The sequence below is a fragment of the Silurus aristotelis genome (assembly GCF_946808225.1).
Source record: "Silurus aristotelis genome assembly, chromosome: 18".
Lineage (NCBI taxonomy): Eukaryota > Metazoa > Chordata > Actinopteri > Siluriformes > Siluridae > Silurus > Silurus aristotelis.
Window position 1 is genome coordinate 2,674,699 of NC_139591.1, and position 26,572 is coordinate 2,701,270.

At 37.9% G+C, this 26,572-nt stretch overlaps 2 protein-coding genes across 11 annotated transcripts in view; one reads left to right on the forward strand and one right to left on the reverse strand.

The window, feature by feature from the left end:
- Positions 1-26,572, reverse strand: part of syk (spleen tyrosine kinase) — a 53,521-nt gene that overhangs the window by 24,411 nt on the left and 2,538 nt on the right. The window contains exon 3 of one of the 6 annotated variants that reach the window (XM_083567965.1): positions 24,523-24,661. The exons of 2 other annotated variants lie outside the window; for them this stretch is intronic. The gene's annotated coding sequence lies outside the window, so the exon portion shown is untranslated. Of the gene's footprint in view, positions 1-1,208; positions 1,679-24,522; positions 24,662-26,572 lie in introns of those variants that run through there. 3 more of the 6 variants (XM_083567973.1, XM_083567970.1, XM_083567966.1) reach the window with 3 other exon arrangements.
- On the forward strand, positions 911-4,483 carry diras2 (DIRAS family GTPase 2). 5 transcript variants are annotated; one of them, XR_014537789.1, is made up of 3 exons: positions 911-1,055; positions 1,941-3,535; positions 3,583-4,483. XR_014537789.1 is itself a non-coding variant. In XM_083568057.1 (2 exons), exon 2 carries the CDS (start codon positions 1,959-1,961, stop codon positions 2,556-2,558), a length of 600 nt encoding a protein of 199 aa, XP_083424183.1. In that variant the 5' UTR covers positions 911-1,055; positions 1,941-1,958; the 3' UTR covers positions 2,559-4,483. The 5 variants fall into 5 exon arrangements, 2 of the variants coding, with proteins under 2 accessions (XP_083424183.1, XP_083424184.1); XR_014537790.1 differs by having other exon boundaries at positions 1,941-3,531; XR_014537791.1 differs by having other exon boundaries at positions 937-1,051; positions 1,941-3,531.

A 26,572-nucleotide genomic window follows, 5' to 3' on the forward strand; every position in this document is an offset into this window, starting at 1 on the left:
CAGCAACTGATCAAACACCCAAAAATTGTTAATGATTGTTTTCTAAGACTAATCACCATTCTTCTTAACACTCAATCACTGGTCACCATTCTTCTCAACAACTTACCACCGATCACCATTCTTCTCAACAAACAATCATTTGTCATGCTTGTTCTCTAAGACCAATAACTGATCTCCATTGTTCCCTACAATCAATCACTGATCAGCATTGTTTTTAACAACCAATCACTGATCACCATTCTTCATGACAATCAATTACTGGTCACTATTCTTCTTAACAACCTATCAATGATCACCAGCTATAAGTAGTAATGTATAAGCCACTGTCCCGCTGAAAAAAAGTCAACTGTGATTTCAATTGTATTATTTTGCTGTAAAAGATCTGGTCAGAAGTGATCTTCCGTTACACTATAGTGAAATGTTACAAATGTGGTACCTTTCCTTGTCATTACTGGTAACCTCAAGAAGACACCATTTCCACCAATATCTTATAAAGAAGCTCCAAAATCTAAGTAAAGGCTCCTTAAAGGACAATTGTGCATGTTAAATAATTTTTATTAAAGTACACTACTTTTAAATGGAATAGATTTACCTGTAACGCCAGACCTGGTGTTTACTATGTGTATGGATAATCTATGAATTCAATAGAATTGTGCGTTTTTACCTATAATGAATATGTCATACAGCATTTCCTTTGAATTTTATTATTTAATGATTTCAGGGGATTTCCCCAGGATTTTTCATTAAGTCTGTGATGAGAACTGATAACACAGGTGGTCAGGTGATTGGGTAATTAGGTGATCAGGCGATCATCTCTCAGTTCAGGAGGGGGGGGGTTCTTGTTGGTGATTACAAATGGGCGGGGCTATGATGCATAGATGAGATTCCACGTGACGTCAAGAGGAGCCGCGTCTATAAAAGCCTGGATGAGCGCTCCAATGGACTTTCAGTATCAGAGCAGGTTCACAGGAAGGAAGGACTGCGTGTTTACCGTCTCTACTACATCATTCAACATGATAACAGGAGCATAAACTTTTCTCTTCATCTGTTTGTAGGTAAGTGTTTTACCGGGTCTATTTCTTTCCTTGTGCACCAATGGATGACAAGCGACACCCTGTCACCCTGTGTAATCAATATAATTATTTATAATCAAATTGTATTATAATAGTGAAATAAACAAGCGCAATGGAAATCGATAGGATACTTACAAGACATGATGCTGTTCGGATGCAGTCCATTCTGCATCTTTATTTATTATTTCCTGTCTCCTTTTCTGCATCAGCGCGCTTTCGGATTAGAGCTTTTCCGACATTGTGCATTGCGAAAAAAAAGGGGGAAAAATGCACAAAAAAAAAACCCAGGCTGTGTCCTATTCAAAAGAATAAAAAAAGAATAAAATTGTGCGCATTGTACATTAATTTAGATCTGGAGCGACATCATGGAGCAACAAGGCGACCGACAAACCGCGTTTGCAGTTTTTTGCGAAAAGAAAACACCCTTCCGAAAACACCCTTCGCATAAACCCGTATTATTTTATAAAAGATATGGAACACGTTTAGGATGTTCATTCTAAGCGATAGGAACTCTAACGCGTGATGTGCATCCCGTCTAAATGTTTATGCGGCTCATTTGACGCATGGCGTTTTGTACCCTGTCTTTTTTTTCCTCCCCTCTTTCTGGCATAGAGGATTTGATTTTGCGGGTGGGCAGACACGTGTATGAGCAGTGTCAACTCTGTATTCAGGGAAAGATACTTGCAATTCCCTGTCAGGTTACAATTTTACCTTCAAATGTGCTTGTTCGAGTTTTATTAATTTTTTTTATCAAATCCCACTTATTATACAGATCTTTATATTACACACGTCAAATACTAATCATTTGTAAATGCTCAACTTGCTTCCCAGGAACTTTTTTTCACTTTCTGTCTCATCTGCTTCTAGGATTTAAAAAAAAGAACAATGCCGGAGCAGAGCAACGATTATCGCATGGTCGTGTTCGGAGCTGGAGGGGTCGGGAAGAGTTCCCTGGTCCTGCGCTTTGTGAAGGGAACTTTCCGTGAGAGCTACATCCCGACCATCGAGGATACCTACAGGCAGGTAATCAGCTGTGACAAGAGCATCTGCACTCTCCAGATCACAGACACTACAGGTAGTCATCAGTTCCCCGCCATGCAACGCCTATCCATCTCCAAGGGTCACGCCTTCATCCTGGTCTACTCTATCACCAGCAAACAGTCTTTGGAGGAGTTAAAGCCCATCTTCGAACAGATCTGCCAGATCAAAGGTGACGTGGAGAACATTCCCATCATGCTGGTGGGCAACAAAATCGATGAGACCAGTGGCCGCGAGGTGGAGAGCAGCGACGGAGAAGCCTTGTCCAAAAGGTGGAAATGCGCCTTCATGGAAACGTCAGCCAAAACCAATCACAATGTAAAAGAGCTGTTCCAGGAGCTGCTGAACCTGGAGAAACGTAGAACTGTGAGCCTCCAGATCGACGGAAAAAAGAACAAGCAACAGAAACGAGCTGAGAAGCTCAAGGGAAAATGTGTGGTCATGTAAGGCATCTAAAGAGGACGTGTCTGGATTCAACCCAAGGACATTCGAGCTTTCACAACGTAGCTGTTCTGGCTGACGCATTTTTCACCTCACAAAGAAAGATATGCATGGTTAAAGATAAGACTTTGTGTCACGACAAGTGACTTGTTGAATTAAGGGATCGCTGGTGTTCACTGACAGTCAATTAAATAAAAGAAAAATCCATTCTGAAGCCACTTTCATCCTGTGCTGCTTTAAAAGACATTATTCCCTGAGCTCGTCACTAATAGGATTCAGTTGGCATCACATGTTAGTACACAACAGCAGTGTTTAATGCTTTGCCACCGTGCTCATGCTCTCATACTGCACAGTCCAGGTGTAACTAAAAGAGAGGAAGACGAGGAAAGTATGAAAAAAGGTGGAATTGGAAACATCGATTTAAACCATCTGCTCCTGAGATGGATGCGATACAAAGCAATACATCATGTTATACAGATTTGAGTATTAAGAAAATAATTGCTCATATAAAAACTGTAATTTCTGGTCTCTTGTACAGCCAGGAAAGTTCACATGATTTAAAGGTCACCATTTGAGAGTTTACTAAGTAATATATTTGACTTTCTTTTGAATGTTGTTTTTAAGTAGCTTAAATACAAAAAAAATAAATAAATCGCAAAAGAAAATCGCAATAGGAAAATCCCATCTTTGCCAAATGTTATTTAAGTACTTCGATTAGTTTTTTTTAAATCAAAAATGACGAATAACATACATTCTACGCATCTTGACTATGACAGATATGACAAATAAGTCCGACTTGGATTCGTCATAGATATAAGTCTGATTCATTTGATTCAATAAGATTGAGTCTGTGCCTTTAAGGTTTTGAGGATGCTGAGTTCCAAATTAAGATTTCTTGAGGTGTTTACAGATTATGGTAAAAGCTTGATCAATCATGGCCTAAGTGTGTGTGTGTGTGTGTGTGTGTGTGTGTGTGTGTGTGTGTGTGTGTGTGTGTGTGTGTGTGTGTGTGTGTGTGTGTGTGAGAGAGAGAGCGAGAGTGTGTGTGTTTATTCATAGAGAACTCACCTACCAAAGGCATACAAATCACTAATTGATTTCCAACCTTGCTTCTTCGGGAAATATCAAAGATGCCTCCTTGAGGTGGCTAATGCACCTGCGTGCCAGTATTCCCAGTCTGTTACTGATTGTGGATTTTATGAAATCAAATAGTGGCCTTTGTGGTTGGAGCACGTGGCGATTGATTAAATGGATTATTCTGATAAAACAGATAAGATATAATAAACTATATATAAAGCTTTACAGCAGAATTGCATGATTCCAGCAGCAGCAGGAATGAGCTTCAGATAACGATTGTGCAAAACGAACTTATAAAACCATACGCCCTACCTAACAAGCACCCTGGTATGTTTAAACATAGGCCTGGCATCAACTAGGCTTTCTAATGTTTATGAAAGTAATAACATATGTATAGATTTAGCATGTTGGGTCTTGAAATTCTAATGATAGGGTCTGGCTTTACAGCTAGCTTATATCGCTGCTTTGGCTGTCTTCTTATACATCAGTACTGGTCCCAGTACAACAGATAATACGTGCTGTTTATTTCAGTGATATTTTGTCAAAGAAATGTCAATAATATGGTTGTAACAAGAAGTCAAAGAATGCCAATAGATTAAATGCAGTCGCAGTAGTTAGTATATGCTCTATCTAGAAAAATCATAGTTACAGGCACCAGTGTGCCGGATCGTCAATCACTGATTAAGATATAAAAAAAAAACCTGTTTGTTTGCTATGATGGAACTGTAAAATAAATATTATATGAAATGATGTAATATTGTTTTATTGACCTGCCTGTAAAACATCATGTGTGCCTACAAGTTTATATATTTACTGTAAATAAATCAGAAAATAAAGATAGTTCTGCATTTAAACCTGAATCTGGAGTAATTCATATGTAAATTGTAACTTTTTTATAAATGTATTAATCAAAATAATTGTAACATAGATCATTTAAAGTGTATACACGTCTTCCAGGGTAGAAATGAAACGAGTGGCAATTTCATTGATGAGATTTTCATTTTTTTTATTTGACTTGACGAATGTCATGTATGCATAGTAAACAGACCAAACGATGTACACTTCTCAATAACGTATCATAAATGACGCTTTATTGTTCGTGAGAACAATATAGAATAAAATAATAGATATAGATAAATAGAATAATATTTATTTATAATATTCTCTCTGATCTGTAAATGTTATATATTTATTTATAGATTTATAATTCGCTTATTTATTGTATCTTGCAGCAAATCGCCCTCCTATGTATAATTACAAAATATTATAACATTAATGGACATTAGTGATTTATTCTATAGTTCTATTTTATAGTATTTCTATTTTAGAAATACAACATCCATTAACAGCAACAACTCTAAAGCCGATTAGACTTTATAATACCCTTTTGACACCAATCGTGCCAGACAAAAACACGTAAGATGTTCCTTCAGTAATTGCTAGAAGCTTTTGCACTTCCTTATTCAAACAGCCAATGGCCAGTATGACCAGGATGGTGAGAGACAGCCAGAGGCCAGGCTGGGGGGAAAGTATAGCTGGGCTATTAGATATGACTAATCAGCCTATGTGGCTCATTATTGTGGAGTGACATAATGGAGCACCTGCCAGTGCTCACTCAGCTTGCTTGTCTCAAAGCCCCTTTATGACCGGCGGTTTCTTTTAGAGAGGCGTGAACTGAAGCAGAGCGCATCACAACTACCAGAGTAAAAGATGCATCAACCTGATATACGCTGGAGACAAACAGGCCTGTATATCACAGACGAACAAACAGGCTGTCATGGCTGGATATATGATGAGTGGTGTTGTCATGTAAACGGCAAAAGAAAAAAAAACGGATATGACAACTTTATACACAATGATGAATAAGCATCATTCAGTCAGGCATATTATGCTTCGTGTTTATCTACAATAGATTATTGTTTTAGCACAAATTAATATAAAATACAGCAAACATAATTGTATACAAAATATATCAGCTAAAAAAAAAAGCACAAACAAAATCGTTGGGAAAATAATTAATTATTTATTTGATTTAAATTTAATTTATTATTTATGAAAATTTCTTCAGCCAACAAAATATTAATAATGATAAATAATTACAAGGTGTAATAAAGAAATGACACTGCACATTACAGCAGAGTATTTGTGTAAATATTATTTTTTATTTCTAATTAGTTATTTATGGAAATGGAAGAACCAATGGAAGCATAATATTCCTAAATGATTGACTTTACCTGTTTCATTACACATTTATGGTAATGATATTTATACCATAAAACTTGCCTGCCCTTTCTAAAAATATTGCAAAATGCAAAAGCTAAAAAATGAACAGGGTTTTAAATTAAAGATCAAACAAAAATGTCTTCACTTGAAAACAAAATCAATGTGCATTCAGCAATTTTTGGCAGTAGTTATTTGAACCGGTTTGCTTGTAAATAGTTACACAATAATGGCTTTAACGATTTTAAAATCAGGCCAATTAATTTATAAATCAAAATGTTTTACCAAAAGAGAAATTATTGAAATGATCAATAGTAGCCCTAACTCAAGTGTGAATATATTTATATATATTCAGCTTGGTTGCAATTTCTGCAAACTGCAATTAAATATTAGTTCCACCAGTCTTTTTTTTATGGTTTATGACACAGTGGAACCATTTCTTCCACTGATATATACTCTAGGGGTTTTGTGTTAAAAGATGTTCTACCTCTTTGCCTGTTGCGATTTTCTTGTTAGCAATATAATGCAACAAAGAAAAACACAGCAAATCATTCTGTAACTCAGTGCGACTCAGTCTATAGCCTCCTGATCTTTTTCCCCCCAACATGCTTGACTGATTACAGTTTAGAAATAGAGATGGTCTGTAGATTACACATACACATACACATACATGCTAATTCTCCACTTGGGTGCAGCAAATATTTTGTGAGTTAAATCCCACAAATGGCAACCAAATCTATACCAGGTCATGCTAATGAGGCCCTCCATTACTCTCCAGTGTAACCACAGGCCAAATCTCAAGTGTCTCAAAGCACTAAATCTGTCTGTAAATGCTTGTCTGGCCACTTCAGTGACAAAACAACAACAATAGTCTCTCTATCATTTCGCCCACTCGCTCTCTGTTCAATCTGATTTGAATAATTCAAAGGCCAGGCCATGCGTGTCTTACCGTGTACTATGTTATGTGCATCAATCTCGATCGTTTACATTTTCACCACTTCAACCTTTTTTCGTTCCAAATGAAGCTCGGGTTTGTTTAAGGGCTGTATATTTGTTTTTCAAAGAGCTTATTGAAACAGAAAAAAAAACAGAAATGAGTGTCAAGAACATTTAGAAAGGACGCTTTGTGATTGCAATTGGATTTAAAATCTATAAATAAAAATAATCTAGTGGACCGTAATTCAAGTTTCAGTGAAAGATCTGGTGTCTTAGTACCATGGCCTCAGCTTCTGTCATTATGATAGGCCATTCTTTATAAGCTAGCAAACTATCTGTATTAAGTTCAATCTATTTAAAATCAGGATTTAGAAAATGTGTTGGGCTTTTGGGGTTTCTTTCTTGTTGGTCATAAGTTTTGTAGATGATGCATGATCGAACCGATACATAGCAATATAATAGCACATTTCAGAGAGTAGTTGTTGATGTTGAGGTGGGGTTTGCTATAGATCTTACCTTCGGTCATTGACACAACACTGAGGTGAACATAAACAATTAGCTATTCTTTTCCACTCGCTCTGATAATCTCATGCTGATGCTCATGCCAATTTTCCCTTTACAACAGATGAAAGATTCCTCTACTTCTACCCATACTGGTTATAGGTCCTTTGTAAGACTTCAATGCTCTCCTGGCAGGCCTGCCTCTAAGCAACCTTTTATCTCTCCAACTAAGCCAGAATACAGCTTCCCTATTTACTTCCTATACCCAATTGAAACACTGATGCATGCCAACAAAGCTGTTGTAAAATAGAACCGGTACCCACTTTCCTTGTATATAAACACAAGGACATTTCAGTAGACCCCCGTATCCAGAGCAACTTACATTTATCTCATTCATACAACTGAGCAGCTATGAGGTTAAGGGCTTTGCTCAGGGACCCAGAAGTGGCAGTTTGGTATAAATAGGATTTAAACTCATGACCTTTGAATCGTGACTGTGATTACGAACTTAAGTCTAATGCCTTTACCACCTCCCTTTGTCACACCCTGCACGTCACTACGCTCCCTCTGATCTGGCATTGCTCGATTGGTCCTACCAACACTCAGGGTACAATGAACTTCCCAGTTGAATCTTTATTCAATAAAGTCCTAACTCTTTTTGAAAACTTACATTAAATTATTTTCAGTATTATCTCAAAAACAGAGTTTTTTTTTACTAATAATGCATATAGCTTATGAGCTCATTAACCAAGATCAGGAATTATTTCTAAATTGTTTATTAATAGATTTTTGGTTAAGGGCATCTGCCAAAAGGTATAAATATTGTAAATGTGAAATCACCACCTTTGAGATATGAATGCTTTTTGATAGTTTTAGTTTCTGTAGCACAAGGTCCAAGCATTTACTGACACATATTAATAAATTATAATTCATTTCATTATTGTTTGCTTTAATGTGTGGCACCGTTTTACCATTATGATATAGTCTATCTGATATAGTCTATCTCAGCGGTTAAGGCATTAGACTTATGCTAGTTATAAAGGTCAATTCCAGCCACAAGAGTTACAATTCCAGCCACACCAAGGTGCCACTCCTGGGCCCCTGAGCAAGGCTCTTGACACCAAAGCTGTACAGTATGAACGAAATAAATGTAAGTTCTTCTGGATAAGGGCGTCTGCCGTATGTCAAATCAAGTCAAGAAGCGGTGAAATGAGTTAACGTTCCTCCAGAACCCTGGTGCTACATAAAACAACATAAAACAACACAGAGCTACATAATAGAACACAGAGCTACAGAATTAAAGTAAGTTGTCCTCGCCACATAAAAGTGCATCGTGTGCAACCTAGTGCAAACAGTGCAAGACAAGACAGTGTTAATACACAAAACACAAAAAAGCACCGCCAGTAAACCTACTGTATGTTCTACAGTACAGTGTGCAAAAAAAAGAACTGGATTCAGAAGTGTACTTTTAAAGTATATGCTGTTAAATGTAACATTTTAAATTGAGCTTTAATGTCAGTTCAGGATAAGAACGTCTGCCAAATGCTGTCTCCGGTAAATTGTCTATTGCTTTACACTCACCACACATTTGTAAGCATGAAGAATTGATTGCATGAGTGTGCAGGAAAGGTAGGATGGGCTTAGTGTTAGGTAACCATGGCTGTACTTGTGATGGGATGGGTGCAGTGGAGACAGTGGGCCAGGCTTGTTGGATTGCTGATGATCTGCAGACACAGAGGATCTGCATCTCACAGGGCCAACAATCGGAGGGAGGGAAACAATTGCCATGGAGATGGAGAGAACTATGCCTCTGGCTGTGGAGGAGGAGTAATGACAATGTAAATAAAGTGAAGAGTGGGAGTGGGACAAAAAGACAAGAAAGACAGACCAAGTCAGTGTGTGTGTGTGTGTGTGTGTGTGTGTGTGTTTGTGTGTGTGTGTGTGTGTGTGTGTGTGTGTGTGTAATTAAAAGTTTTCAATATTGTAAAACGTTGTTATGATGTGACTTCGAGCTCAGAGAACATTCTCAATCCTCATAACGAGGCAAAAAACATTCACTGACAGAAAACTGTGCTGCTTGATTAATGTTGTAGGTCTCACACTTGCTTTAGTGTCACATGGATTCTGCCTGATGCTATTGTTAGACTTTAGCATGTGCAAAATTGGGTAGACATAGTGCCTTTCACACATATTTGCATCCTTGGTGAAGATGAGCAAAGAGAGCTGCAAAACATTGTCTTTATTGTTTCAAATTAAAATTCCCATAAATACTCTGCTGTCATGGATATCAAGCAATTTCGAACAGAAGAATTATTTATATACTGTATCTCACAAAGGTGAGTGAACGCCTCACATTCCAGCAACCATTTTAGTATATTTTCTAAAGAGGAAATACTAAAGAAATCTAATTTGGATATATTTTAGAGTAGTCAATGTGCAGCTTGTATAGCAGTATAGATTTACTATCCTCTGAAAACAACTCAACATACAGCCATTATTGTCAAAATAACTGGCAACAAAAGTGAATGCACCCTAAGTGAACTCGTCAAAACTGTGTCCGAAGTGTCAAAGTTTTGTGCGAGCAACATTATAATCCAGCGCTGCTTTAATCCTCCTGGGCATGGAATTCACCAGAGCTGCACAGGTTGTTGCTGGGATCCTCTTCCATTCCTCCATTATGACATCACGGAGCTGCTGGATGTTAGACACATGGCGCTTCTCCACCTTCCACTTGATGATGTTCCACAGGAGCTCAATAAGGTTCAGGTCAGGAGACATACTTGGCCACTCTATCACCTTCACTCTCAGTTTCCTAAGCAAGGCAGTTGTCATCTTGACGGTGTGTTTGGAGTTGTTGTTATGTTGGAAAACTGCTGTTTGGCCACCTTTCTGGAGGAAGGGCATCATGTTCAGCTTCAGAATGTCCAGAACATGTTGGAATCCATGTTTCTCTTAATGAATCGCAGCTCCCTAGTACCAGCAGCACTCATGCAGCCCCAGACCATGATGCAACCACCACCATGCCTGACTATAGGCAATACACAATTTCCTTGGTCCTCCTTACCAGGGTGTCGCCATACATGCTGGACACCATCTAAGCCTAACAAGCTTATCAGACCACAGGACATGGTTCCAGTAATTCATACTCTTCAGGTTGTCTTCAGCAAACTGTTTGCAGGCTTTCTTGTGAGCCAGCTTCAAAAGAGGCTTCCTTCTTCAATAAGATGTATTTTAAATATAGATTGATATCTTCTCGCTAAACTGTTTCCCAAGCACCACTGCTGCTACGTAAATATGACGTATCACAACACTCATATAACACAAAGACATGTCCTAATAGTCACATAGAATACAGATTAACATGGCAGAGGTAGAGCAGCATCTTCCTGGAGACAGAACAGGAAAAGAACATCTGGTTTTATTAAATCTTTTATCTTTTGTTTCTTTTTTGTACTACAGAGCCGTGTTTTTGAAAGGGCCATGCATTAGAAGTCAAAAGGCACAAAAGTAAATGAATCTGTACCATATTAAATGACCTCACATCATATTTTTTACATTGCATGGAATCGCATTGTGTTGAATCAAACCGAAAATGGATCGAACTGCATTGTAATAGGGGTGAATTGTATCACCACATCGGTAGCTGCTTCATATGTTTTGTATATGTCATATGTCTTATGACTATTCTTGGTGTTATTGTGTTAGAAGATGATCTGACATGGATAGCATAAATCCAATCTTGCAGTCTTTCTAATCTTGTCACTTATTTTGGTAGATTTTAAAATAGTAAATCTGTTTATCTAAAATCAAAATAAGACTCATTCTGTTTGTGAAATGAAAGCATTGTGGGTATGCATTAGATAATCAGTTATTAAGCTCCTAATATTGCCTCTTTTTATAGCTGTTTTTATCTTGAGTGGAGATGAGGGATGGTCTGAGGCTTACTGAGAGCTTTTCTTTTCTCTCTGAATCTGGGTTTAATATTGGTTAATATAACATCTCGAATACAGCTTAATGCTATACGTATTACTTATGAAAGAGATGAGCTACACAGAGAAAGGCACAATATAATGCAATACGAAGAGAAGGCTAGCAGAGCATGTCACTCCAAAAAACATTATTTGAATATAATGCAGCATCCATTCAGCATGTCAGGAAAAACAAGGGATGAAGCAGAAGCTAAAGGATTATATTGTGGCTTATAGCTAAATATATAAGAAATATATAAGGAAGATATCATAGAAATGGTAATGCAGTAATGTTTTTAAAAATAATTTATTAAAGATAAATATAAATATATATATCGTAACAAAAAGAGAGGGGGGAGGGGGGGGGGGGCACTGCACTGCAGGCTATTAAAATGTATATAAGCTGCCAGCACTTCGCCATGAACTTTTTTTATGAAGTGGGCGTGTGGAGAAATGTTTACTGTAGAGGCTTCTTACTGCATTTTCACCTTTGGGTGCATATCGAAATAAAAATATTCACATCCTGGAGCTGCAATTTCTGTCTATTACAAAAAAAGTCAAGTAATAGCTATTATTGGTTGCTTTTAAAATGTTAGAAATATATATACAGTACAGACCAAAAGTTTGGACACACCTTCTCATTCAAAGAGTTTTCTTTATTTTCATGACTATGAAAATTGTAGAGTCACACTGAAGGCATCAAGGGCTATTTGACCAAGAAGGAGAGTGATGGGGTGCTGCGCCAGATGACCTGGCCTCCACAGTCACCGGACCTGAACCCAATCGAGATGGTTTAGGGGTGAGCTGGACCGCAGAGTGAAGGCAAAAGGGCCAACAAGTGCCAAGCATCTCTCGGGGAACTCCTTCAAGACTGTTGGAAGACCATTTCAGGTGACTACCTCTTGAAGCTCATCAAGAGAATGCCAAGAGTGTGCAAAGCAGTAATCAAAGCAAAAGGTGGCTACTTTGAAGAACCTAGAATATGACATTTTTCAGTTGTTTCACACTTTTTTGTTATGTATATAATTCCATATATAATTCCACATGTGTTAATTCATAGTTTTGATGCCTTCAGTGTGAATCTACAATTTTCATAGTCATAAAAATAAAGAAAACTCTTTGAATGAGAAGGTGTGTCCAAACTTTTGGTCTGTACTGTAGATATAGATATAGAAAAAGATATATACAACCCAATTCCGAAAAAACCCCAAAGAACTATGTGTAAAATGGAAATAATAAAAAATGCTAACAATACTGATTCTCATAAACCCAACTTTAATTCACAATAAAACATAGTAAACATAGCAAAACTTGAATTGAATTGAATTTGATGGCTGTAACGTTTTAAATAAGTTGGGATGGGGCAACAAAAATCTGGAAAAAGTAAGTTATATTTAGATTAATCAGTTGGAGAATCATTTAGCAATTAATGAGGTCAATTGACAACAGGTCATTAAGATGTTTGGGTATAAATAGTGTATCATAGAGAGTCTTTTAAAAGTAAAGTTGGGCAAACCTTCACCAATCTGTGAAGAACTGTGTCTACAAATTAAACAATTTCTAGATTCTAGATAGATTCTCTATTTGGTTTATGGTCCTTAAACCATGTATTAGTACTTTTGTCAGTGTGGGCAGGTGCCAAGTCCTGCTGAAAAATGAAATCAGCATCTCCATAAAGCTGGTCAGCAGAGGGAAGCATGAAGTTCTCTAAAACTTCCTGGTAGATAGCTGCTCTGACCTTGTACCTGAAAAAAAAACAGTGGACCAACACCATCCATGGCTCCCCAAACCACCACTGACTGTGGAAACCTAACACTGGTCCTCAAGCCACTTGGATTATGTGCCTCTCCTCTCTTCCTTTAGACTCTGGGACCTTGATTTCCAAATGAAATGCAAAATTTACTTTTATCTGAAAAGATGACTTTGGCCCATTGAGCAACAGTCCAGTCCTTTTTGTCCTTTGCCCAGGTACGGCGCTTCTGACGTTGGTTCAAGAGTGGCTTGACACAAGGAATGTGTCAGTTGTAGCCCATGTCCTGGATACTGTTCATCTATGTGTGGTGTCTCTTGAAGCACTGACTCCAGCTGCAGTCCATTCTTTGTCAATCTCCCCCAAATCTTTGAATTCACCACATGTCTCCAAAATTGAATTTTTTCACAATATTTATATATTTTTTTTTTTATAAATATGAGGTACTGAATTTTGACTTTTCATTAGCTGTAAACTATAGTAAAAATTGAAAGGAAAGAACACTTGTATTTACAGTATATATACAGTCTATATATATATATATTTCAGACTCATCATCAGCTGCACTTTAATCTTCCCCTGGAAAAAGAGACATTTCTTGATTAGAGAGGAAAAAACCTTCCATTTGGAAAACCATGACCATTCAGGAACTAGCATCAGAATGCCAAAGTGTATGTTTTTGTGACTCTGTGTGTGTTTGTGTGTGCGAGGATATCTCCTATTACAGCTCACAGCTCACGTCAGAAAGAAAGGGTCAGGACAACAGCAACCACTGCATGCGCAATGAGAGGCTTTCAATGCCCCTGCTTTCGCCAGCAGTCTTGTATCGTTCTTTCATTGCCACAGCAACGTGTGTAGCAGGCAGTATTTTTATCCCTCCTCCTGTGAGTGGGGTGTACTGTATGCAGTTAAGCCACATGGAGCTGCTTCAGAAGTGTGGCAATAGGAAGGAAAGGCCTTTGTCGGCTCGGAAACGTCAATACCGTTCACATTCTGACGTAGGCACGGCTATCTGACTATTGCGTTTTGTGCTTGAGGAGGAGGAACTTCAGCTCTGTTCTCTGTCAAGTCGCTTGAAAAAGTCACATAGACATGAGATCAGCTACCTTCATGAACTTTAGATAACCATCAGGGGCAATCAGAAATACTTTGATTCCTCTTTCTGTCTTGAAACAAAGTTATGTACTGATGTATAAACATTGCAGACATGCTGACATCTATCTGTTGACCTTTCTCTTCAGTTCTAAATGACAAATTCACGCACGTTTCTGGCGTTCATTCGTTCTGGCAACAATGTGATGGGGAACAGGAATAAACTAAATGCTCGCCACTCATGAAATCCTGAGCAGGTAAAAGGTAAAGGTATTCAACATTACATAAAATATATAATTACAGTAAGTGATTTTTTAATTACTTACAAATTAAAGTGTCACCAATTTACCTTGTTATGTCAAGAAGTCAAGAAAAGAAGCTTTTATTGTCATTTCAACCATATGTAGCTGAGACAATACACAGTGAAATGAAACAACGTTTCTCCAGGACCCCGCTGCTGCATAAACAACCTAGAGCTATATCACACAACATAGAGCTACATAACACAACACAGAGCTCCATAACACAACACAGAGCTACATAACACTACATAGAGCTACATAACACAACACAGAGCTACATAACACAACACAGAGCTACATAACACAACACAGAGCTACATAACACTACATAGAGCTACATAACACAACACAGAGCTCCATAACACAATACAGAGCTACATAACACAACACAGAGCTACATAACACAACACAGAGCTACATAACACTACATAGAGCTACATAACACAACACAGAGCTCCATAACACAATACAGAGCTACATAACACAACACAGAGCTACATAACACAACACAGAGCTACATAACACTAAAATACACAGTGAAATGAAACAACGTTTCTCCAGGACCCCGCTGCTGCATAAACAACCTAGAGCTATATCACACAACATAGAGCTACATAACACAACACAGAGCTCCATAACACAACACAGAGCTACATAACACTACATAGAGCTACATAACACAACACAGAGCTCCATAACACAATACAGAGCTCCATAACACAACACAGAGCTACATAACACTACATAGAGCTACATAACACCACACAGAGCTCCATAACACAACACAGAGCTACATAACACAACACAGAGTTACATAACACTACATAGAGCTACATAACACAACACAGAGCTCCATAACACAACACAGAGCTCCATAACACAACACAGAGCTACATAACACAACATAGAGCTACATAACACAACACAGAGCTCCATAACACAACACAGAGCTACATAACACCACACAGAGCTACATAACACTACATAGAGCTACATAACACAACACAGAGCTACATAACACAACACAAAGCTAAGGACTAAAAGTAAGTTGTCCTCGCCACATAACATGCATTGTCTACAACCTAGTGCAAAGACACAATACAAAACCAAACTGTACAGGACAGATACACAAAATACAATAGTGCCGACCAGTATACATTCTGTATAATGTTATACAATACAATGTGCAAAAATAGGAAAACTGTGAACAAAGAGGGTTGTATATGAATTGAATTGAGTATTTAAGTGTGTGTGTGTGTGTGTGTGTGTGTGTGTGTGTGTGTGTGTGTGTGTGTGTGTGTGTGTGTGTGTGTGTGTGTTTGAGTTGTATTAGAATGTTGTAGATGTGATTTAGTAGGTCTACAACCTTTCCAATCAAAAGTTTCATTTACAATGGACAGTACAATTTCTTTCACTTGTAGTATTTCTTTTATTTATATTCGAGTTTTTAAGTACAGGAAAGCCAGATTCTGCAATTATTCAGTTTTCAGAACTGTTCCATACAGAACCTAATGGATGCAATTCTTTATGAACAATGGAACGTAGAATAAAAACTTGCCTTTTAAACAGGGACTAAAAATATGGACATTTTTTTTTCTCTTTCTGACTGTCTGGGTTGGTTTGTCGTAGGAGGAAAAAAAAAAAGCTCGTAGGAGAAAGAATAAAAATAAAGAGGTACAATGACGTGCAATTCCTTTCATCAAGTGCTAATTTTTTTAAATAATAGTTACAATTATAATAATTGCATGTATTAATTAGCATCCCACTCTCTTTCCAAAATATATATTTCTTTCATATCTTTGAAACTTTCCATGAAAATTGGTGACAATCATCATTTCCTCTCCGCTGGATACGATACGACCTGCCGCCGCTGCCTCTCCGGGTTAATGTCCGCCTTTGTCTTTCTTTTACACTCTCTATCCCGAGTACATGCATCGGCGATGATGATGCATCCCAGAGCTGCCAGGGGAGAGGGCCGGTTGCCATGGAGACGTGGGTGGTGGAGCTGGGCGGCACGCTGCAGTGTGTTGGAGACACGACCGTGACTCATTATGTTTGCTTGCCTTGCCTTCCAGTGACGAAAGAGGGGAAGTGGTACACATCTGCTGCTGGATTATCTTTCATTACAGGTTCTCTCTCTCTCTCTCTCTCTCTCTCTCTCTCTCTCTCTCTCTCTCTATCAATCTTTCTCTCTCTCTCTCTCTCTCTCTCTATCTATCAATCTTTCTCTCTCTCTCTCTCTCTCTCTCTCTCTCTCTCTCTCTCTCTCTCTCTCTCTCTCTCTCTCTGTATATCCACACTCTTCTATCTCTAACCCTGTGCATTACACTGCCATTATCTAATGGAAAGGCTGTTCATGTATGCAGCACAGCAACAAGCCGCGAATCTGAACTTCCACACTGTGTTGCTTTTCCATGGAATCCTAAATGATTAGGTGTTCACACAGATTCTTCATTTTAAATGCCAGATGTCATAATGTTGAGAACGCAGGGGTTAGAGGGTCTATTCGTATATAGTATGTGGTATGCAGACCACGAGTATAAGAACAATTGATAGATAAGATCCACGGATATCCACGGAGAGCAAAATGTTTTCTAAAGCGCAGACAAAAGCAAGCATTATTTGGTTACGCATGTACACTGTAATTCAGGGTGACTGATGCTTGGCAGCACCCGGATACTCCCTAGGAATCTTAGTAATTCATTGTAATAGGCTCTTTTCAACCCATTACACCAGAAGTAGCATTTAAAGATCTGAAGATAAATATAGTTTCTCAATAACTGCTATGACTGTGATCTTCCCAATCACCATTAATGTACTTGACACAGATGAAGACCTTTTAACGAATCTCAATCGCTGCCTTCAGCTGGATTAATTGAATATCCTCCTGTGGCTTTTAAGCAAATCGGAAAACCCTTCATGTGACACATGGAGCAAAGGACGGAAAGCTTCCTGATTACGTAATGTGCAGGCCAATCATGAAACATGATTCTTATCAGGAAATGCAAACGCAATGGATTTAAGGCAGTAACTCTCACTGTGCCTGTTTTCTTTTCACGTACGTGTGTGTTTGTGTGTGTGTGTGTGTGTGTGTATGTGTGTGTGTGTGTGCTCTAGCTATATCTCGTCATCACTATACACTGTTGGATGTAAGTTCATCCCTTGAGATTTGTCTCAAGTGCAGTTCCCTGTGGCGGGGAGTTTTCTCATACAAGTGATTGCTTTCTTCACAACATTACAAAACTGTATGTTTGCCCCTTAGGCACACACACACACTCACACACACACACACACACACACACACACACACAAACCTCTCTCTGGGAGGCTTTTATCTTTTGGCCAATCCTGTTCATAGTTCAATTAGTTTCAATGAATGATAAATTTAACTATCAAAACTGCCGTTAACATATTTAATCTGGCATTCAATGTGCCACCACACAATACAGTGTAATATCACATTCATAATTAAAAGCTTTAAAATATTTCTGCCCCTGTCAGTAATTTTAATCTGACCCCAATATTTTTCACTAGCTGAGGAAAAATTCCAGGGTTGCACAGAGAATCAGAAATCATAATTTTATGGCGTCATTACCAGTTAGGACGTTGCGATGTTGTCCTGTCCGCTCATGTGATTACAATATGGGTGCGTAATTTTTTAACACCACCTGAGGATTCATTTTTAAAGCTGAACCCGTTTCTTTAAAATGAGCATCAGGACACGATCATGTTGTCCTAACTGGTAATGACTATCTGTGTAAAGCTGCTTTGTTACAATGTCCATTGTTAAATTGTACAATTGCACATTGACAGTGTATAAATTGTACAAGAAATGTACATTGTCAAATCAAAATGAATTGAGCTGAAGTGAATTAATGATGCAGAAATTCCCTTTGCGCAGTAACTCACACTATCACCATTCTTATAAAAGGTTTTTACAAGGAACGCTTGTTGCACACGACTCCACTCTCCATTATGACTAAAGGCAAGGGGTTGGTTCTAAAAAAGTTAGCATTGGTTCCAATTGCTGATTCGCCAGGTTCACTAACTTCTAGTTCCTAGTTTCCTTGCACCACCCTGTATTTTCTAAAAACAATCTATCTGTATTTCAACAGGACATCTCCAGTGATCACAAACCACAGTTTACTTCCCAGATAAACAACTCAAATAAAAGCACAGTGAACAGCTATTTCTGAGTAGTTTTGCTAATTGCAGAGACAAACTAGGCAGCGCTAAAACTTTCGTTTGTTGGTGCATTTGTCTACTGGCGAGCCTCATTAATAATATTCCTTTCTGTCACTTTCTTCTATTCGCATCTCCCTGATTCATCCCAACACCCTTCCTTTGGATGGAGTGCCCTTCAATCGGACATTTACATTTATAGCATTTGGCAGACGCCATTATCCATAGCTACTTATAATTATCTTCTCATCCAAACAACTGAGCAGTTACAGGTTAAAAGCCTTCCTCTAGAGATCAGCTATGGGAGCTTTTAAGGGGGGGGGGGGGGGGGGTCGTTTTAACTTACGACCTTTCTTTTCAGAAGTCTAACATCTTAACTAATGAGCTATCACCTCTTATTGAAGACCACTCTGTGCAGCTAAGGATGGTTCCACATGGACAGTCTAAATATCCATGAAGTTACTTAGCAACAATACTTTAAGGATGGATTTGGACTTTAATTAATGTCAACAATTTGAATAGACATTCGGTGCAACCCAGATGGGGATGGGTTTTCTCTTTTATCTGGTCCCTCTTAAGGTTTCTTCCTCATGCCATCTCAGGGAATTTTTCCTCCCCACTGTTGCCACTGGCTCGCTCATTAGGGATAAACTTATAGGCATTAACATTTTATAAACTCTTTATCTCTGTAAAGCTGCTTTGGAACAATGACCATTGTTAAAAGCAATACACAAAAAAACCCTGAACAATTAAATAATATTTTAGTATAATCCATTTAATCAACCTATTCTATTGCATAATATATAAAAGTGCATTCCTATCCATATATCTATCTAATCTCCAGCACAATTCCTCAATTAATCCACTAAAACTAATCATATTTTGTATTTCCGCATAGCTACAGTACATCTGGTTCAGAAGTTCAGCTTCGTGACAAATGAACATGGCTGGAGGCTTTGAAACGTTCATGTTGCCGTATTAGGCTTATGAGAAGCCCTCGTGCTGATTTCTTAAATCAAAATCCAATTAGCTCTACTTTATTATCTCATTAAAGTCAAAGTCTTTTTGAACATGAAAGTAATTACACCTTTTTAACCCAGGAACAATAAGACTAATGAAAACGAGGCTTGTCAACACTCACAGAGGCGTTTTTTTCCAGCAGCAGCCACTTTCCATATTCACCTCCGTGCTTTCTTTTTGCTAAACAAAGCCAAGAACTGGGGGATGTGACAAAATGTTGTGAATCTGTCTGAATAGAAGTGAGATGCTATTCTTGTCCAAGCACACAGCGAGATCTGCTTGTAGTTGTGAAAGTGGAAGTTTACAGTTCTGCTAGAAATCTGCAATAGAAGAATTCATCTGATTGACTGCTGCACCTTGGAAACTAAATCTCGTTTTCTCTTTGTGCTTTCTCTTGCTTTCTTCAGGGTCGTGCTCAAACTAAACACTCCTTTATAATCTTAAACCCTCACCTTCAAATCACAAGAAAAGGTTTAATAAACCCCTGTTACTATTAGGCTTGTCAAATGTCATATTTTGTATTTATTATTTTTTATTATTGAAAAAAAAAGACAGGAAGCCGAGCTGGAGGTGGAAAATTCTGGAAAAAGAAATTCTGCGATTTTCATTGTAATTGACGAGGATGGACGGCATTAAAAATGGGATATGAGATATATTGAAGAATGCTGAGGATTGAGCCGCCAAGCAGGAGGAAAAGAGGAATGCCAAGAAGGAGGTTTATGGATGTTTGAAAGAGGCAGATACTGTTAACTTTGCATCAAATTTATTTTCCACAGTGGTACCATTTTATACGCCATGATTATTATACGACAAGTTCAGGCGAGTTTATTACATCTTGTACACGATGATAATGTCTTCTTGCAGCCTGAACGAGTGTATGGTCCAGATTGAGCTATCAGTGTCCAAGAGACCTTTAATGGCTGGAACATTCAGACCTGATGCAGAACAAAATGTTAACAGACAGGGGTTTTCTCAATGAGACTCAAAACCTGTTAAAATATTGGTCTAAGCATCGAAACACATCACAGTAGGCAGGAGATGGTGGCAGTAAACAGACACTGTGCAGGTCAGCCAAACAATTCAGCGTACTTACACCTGTCTCCTATCTCTTTGGAAAAAAATAAGTTACTCATACCAAAGTAGCTGCTACACTGGATGTCAAATGTATGTGGACACTCTTGACTATAACAACCATACCGCTTGTTTATCATCCCATTCCAAAGATGAAAGATGGCAGGAATCAATCAAGCAATGAAAAAGAAGGTTTCTAATTGAGCTTGGGAAGGGGTGGCTCAGTGGTTAAGATTCTGGACTTCTATTCAGAAGGTCAGAAGTTCAAATCCCACCACCACCACAAAGCTGCCACTGCTGGAGCAGGGTCCTTAACCCTCAACCGCTTAGTTGTATGAATAAGATAATTTCTCTGGATAAGGGCATCTGTCAAATTCTGTAAATAATAATGCAATTGGTAAAGGCTTCCTTTTTTTTTTCAGGCTTTGTTACAGTCTTTCACAAACTTTCTGTCTGGACGTTGTGGGAAATGAAAGTCTGCTATTGAAGAACGTCTTATATTACTCCTGTCTTGCTTGAATAATTGTCTTAATAAACGGGCTATAACACTTGAGGTTCATAGATTGTACATGTACAGTGCTTACTGTATGGCAGATTAGTGGTGAATAATTATAATAACTGATATACTTTATTTAAAGTGTGCATAATAGTGTTAATAATAGAGAGATACAGTATAATAATTGACAAGCAGGTGGTGTGAATTTCCCACTTGCAGTCCTCTAAAGGCAGTGTTAGCCAACTGAAATTTGTTTTTCAGACACACAGGACAGGAAGTGAATAACAGCATGACCCTTTGGGTCTCCAACAGTAACAATAATCCATCTGCTCTCATGCCACCAGGAAAAAAAACAATAAACCCTGAAGTATTGCAAGAAAACTAGGACAATAAGGAGGATTTGCATAGGTGAAAAAAACAACAAAAAACTGCAGACTTAACATCTTACGTCTCAGTGGAAGTCATTGCTTTTCACTCTAATGCACCTGCTCATTTGTGCTTTGTTAATGTGAATCTCATGCAGAGCCATGCGCCTGTAAATTACATCTGTGTCCACCGACAATCCTCCATTTATTACTCATGTTATTCCTTTTCTTGATATTATCTGCATTAATTATAGAAGCAAACGGTTAGCTGTCAGCGTTTGCATTAGCAGGAGTCTCTGTACCGCGTGTTCTTACACACCATATGGAATTGCATACTGCTTCCATCTGTTTATCTAAAACGTCCTGGCTCGCTCGCTGGCTCACCCTTACATGCTCTTAAAATGTGCTAGAAGTTCCCAATCAGGTATAAAGGGTTGTTTGTGCGTAGTTAGCATCGGATTGCTATGCATCAGACACTACAGTCTTGAATAAGAGCTCTGGTGTTAAATTAGAAAGCATCTTTAGCACTTAGCTCTTTATAATATGTCAAGTGGCAGTGCATTTTACTAATAAACACACTCAGGGGAGTGGAGCACTTGGTGGCATGCATTCCATTACCATTTTGCCTCACTGGGGGTACGCCAGTAGAGGCGGGGGTTGATCTTGTTCATGAACATAAATATATACACACTTATTCACTGAAGCATTAATATTAATAAGGATTATGACTTAATTTTATTTTAGAATAAAATGTTATATATAAATATAAAATATATAAAAACAATTCATCAAATATTATTTGGAATAGAAAATGTCAAATTTCATGAAAATAGTTTAGATAGTGACTAAGGTCTCTGAATAGATAAAACAATTTAGTGCAACATTGGTTCTTGGGGGTGGAATTGATTTTGAAATAAGGTGAAGATTTCCACAGCAGGGTCATCAAACCGCTGCCTTCAAATGTAATTAGCCTCAGAGCTGCCAACATAATTTTTCTCCTCGGCATGTCACCTGAACATGCTGCGATCTGGAATATTACCAGACTCGTAGTGCTAGTGAACTGGAGAAATATCTCAGGGGAAAAAATGTGCTTGGCATTGCGTTGATTTTTGATGGTCTACAGTACGGAACTGTGGCAGTCAGCCTTTTTGTTCTAGCAGCTATTCAGTGAAGTACGTGCCTAAGCTTTTTGAGTGGCAAGCTGAGATAATTAGGCAATTATTTTCATCATGAAAAAAAAAAGCAGCCATCAAATTTTAACCGTGCCAATATTTGCACAAAGCATGTGGCAGTAATTGTGGTTTTATGTACAGTATGTTGTCTGTATCATAGAGTGTATATGGTCAGCTTAATGGTTCTGTCCTTTATTTGATAAGGATTGACCTCTCGTTATCTGAGACAGCTGAGAGTGAATGCTAGCATCCGTCATGGTTCAATTTTTACAGATTATGTTCAAAACACAGTGCTTTCAGTGCTTATTTGGGGTTAGTCGGCATGGAAATGACATTATTACGTAATTACGGTTGTGTGGTTTGAGCAAACAAAACGGTTTACATCCATATTCACATGCTCGGGTGTACAACTAAAGAAATTTATTTCATTGTCGGGTCTGCATGTTTTATTCCTGATATATTTTTAGGCTTAAATGCAAGTTTAAACACAGTAGTATAGATGTCTGTCCACATGCTTCGACTCGACTTCGAAAATCGAGCAAACTTGCCTTTGCATGCAGGTGATTTGTAAAATCTCATTGGACCCAAGAGAAAAAGTAAATAAATAATAAGTAGCAGCTTTACAAATATGCAGAACTTTCCCATATGATGCTTATTGTGAATACATTCTATGATAGCTAATTAATCAGCATAATAATCATGATACTAGGTAATAGATGTTTTTGTTTACTAACACTGGCATTAAAAGAGTAATATACTCAAGAACATCCTGGTGTACATCCTTAGTGTATATGACCGACCTCTGGTTCCTGGGTATATAAGAGGTAATGCAATTAATTTACATTTACATTATCTATCACACATCTTTATCCAGAGCGACTTACAATTAGTTGAATGTTAAGGGCTTTGCTCAGGGGCTCATCAGGGGTTTGGTCGTGGTGGGATTAGAACTATTGACCTTCTGTTCAGAAGCTGAGCTATTACTTCCCTGATTAATGCACTAACTTTACCCATTTTCATTCATTTTCAACTGCATCGGTTTACTTTCAATACACCAAACATACAGTAACAAAGGACTAATCGGTTGGTTTAATAGCCTCTGATTTGTGAACTGGTCTGAAATGTCTTGATAAAATAATGTTACAATTCATGAACCTTCTCACTCTCTATGTTAATTTCTGTCAACCTAAATATTTTTTTAAAAGATGCATCAAAAGGAAGTTAAAACCCTGTTTGAGATTTTCATCAAGACAAAAATGTACTCAGGTTTTATCAGATCAGACGACATGCTGCTTGGCGCGGGTGTGAAAAAATTATAATGATCATCTGTAGTCAGGCTGCAAGGTGTTTAAACAGGTGCAAACATGGTTTTTAGATATATAATTTTTGTATAAACCAGCTGTGATATATTCTGGGTGTAATGAAGTGAAGCACCAAATCGAACACATTTTCAATGCAATCCAGCAAAAATATGTGTCCATGTGAAGTGAAATCTGCCTTGACAAAAGCACTCACACACCATGTGTGTATTATTGTATTTTGTTTAGTCATTTCCTGGTACTCATTAAATGCCTTTTAAATGAACAAATAAGAGCCATTTTTAGTTAAAATGGCTGTAACCTTCTGTGTCTGAGCGTGTATTGAGAAAGCAAAGCTATTAAAACAGTCGAAAGCTCAAGGCTGTTTATTGTAGGTGTGAATAAAATGACCATCACTGAGACACTGGAAAAAACGTGACTCATTCGAATGAAAGCCTTCACTCGGCCGCTTGAGAAGCTCCAAAGCTTTATTCTGTGACCTCGATTCACTGCAACGTACCTACAATGTTGTTGAGCACAATTACTGAAGGTCTTCTGATTCCGAATGCGTCACTCAAAGCCAGGAAAACGAGTGCTGCTTTTTTTTATTTATTATCCTGACTCGACCATACATGAAGAAGCGCATTCCCCGCCAGGACCTTGTGGAAAAAATGAGAAGTGAATAGGAACAAAGCGATGGTTGATGAAGCGCTCCCTGACATCACGGCACCGCTCGAACGCTTTATGTAACATGATACCACAACGCAATTACCGCCTCTCATGGGCTCTTGTGTTTGCCTATCCATTTACACAGGAAATGGCTGATAAATGTTTGCTCTCTCAACATCAGGTTAGACACAAGTGAAACAGTGCTTACGACTTTGAGTTTATTTTATTTTTTTATAGTGACGTTCAGGAGGCAGTAGTGTACTATGAGTAAATACATAAAGGAAGTCAAAGAATCATTAGACAGGTGCCGAATTACGTACTCTTTTGTTTGTGCATAACGGTACTCATGCTTCAGACCAGGACTCTACACAAGACGTAAATCACAAGACCACAGACTATTCCATGGGGCTCGAAAGATGATAAAGATGTGACACGGATAGAGAGAACTTCTCGAGTCCACAAATTCTGACCGAAATATAGCAGAGGACTTTTGTGACCAAAGTGGGAAGCAAAATAGTGGAGCCCAAGATACTGTGATTGAACAGAGCAAGTTTCTTGTCAATAACTCCATACTCAACAATTTCATTTGCGAAAATATTGACTTTTTGCAGCCTCAAAGTAATCTATTGAAGATCATACAGGTCTTTTATCGAACACTGCAAAAGGAGCGATCATAAGGTTAGAGTGCAATTGATACTTCAGTACACTTTAATTCCACTTTTTTCCAAGATTGAAGAAAACATGCATATAACCATTAAAGAAAACTGACAATGAATGTTTTTTTGCTCCAATTTCATTCACTTAATTTATGTCTAATCTATAATCCATACTACCAAAGTGACCTTTGACTTTTCAAGTCAAATTGGCTTTTGTTGTCATTCCAACCATATTCCAGTACACATTAAAAAACATTCTCCCAAGGACAATAACAAAAAGTAACAAAAAACACAATATTACACTAAACGAATTTACTTAAATTGTGACATTTAAGGCAAAAACATGACGTCACATTTTTTTTAATAATAAGGTCAGAATGACATAGTCATGTAATTTATATTGGCATGTAAATGTGGGTGCATTCCCAGGTGATCGCTTAAAGAGTACTCTGTGTATTTCATTGCTGATTTTAGGACTTCTTGAAGTCAAATTTTAAGATTTGCCAGAACATTTACTGCTAACTAATTATAATTAAATAAAATCACAGGTATCTGCACACATTTCATGTGAAATCATGCTTCAGGACTCCTCTCTGTTCTGGCACATTGTAAAGACCCAGATCTTTCATCAGTATTAAATTAGTGCCTGTCAAAAGTTTGGTAACACCTAGTTTTATATTGCCTTTGAGAGAGACATGTAAGCTTTTTTTGCTTCTATGCAACAAACGAACTGTTTTTTTTTTTATAGCATTTAACAATATGTAACGTTATAAACGTTTTACTTTGACCAAACAAATCTATAACTGTACAGATGTTCCAATTTATTTTCAATTACAAATAGCATGAGCATGAAGAGCATCCAGATAGTTTGTTTCTCCAAACATTCAGCCTAAATACTTTATCATGCCTCTTGTACAACTTGCCAAAGTCGTTCTTCACTAGTTCATCTAGATTCAGTTCATCCCAGAGCAGTTCAATAGGATTTAGCTGCAGTGAATGGGCAGGACAGTCCATGATAGATTACACTCCAGCTGACTGTTTGCTCTCTAAACAATGATTACAGAGCTTGTTGTATGGTGAAGTTGCTTCCACTGAGCTGCAGTCCAGATGGAATTACATGGTGTTAAAGTATGGAATGGTCTTCATGTTGGTTCAGTATTCTTTTTTTTTACAAAGAATAGATCTCCAACCCTGATCCAAAACAACCCAAAACCATTATGCTTTGAACTTCATGTTTGACTGTGG

Excerpts from the sequence above, each read along its gene's own strand:
- diras2 (XM_083568057.1), top strand. The coding sequence starts at position 1,959 with ATGCCGGAGCAGAGCAACGATTATCGCATGGTCGTGTTCGGAGCTGGA.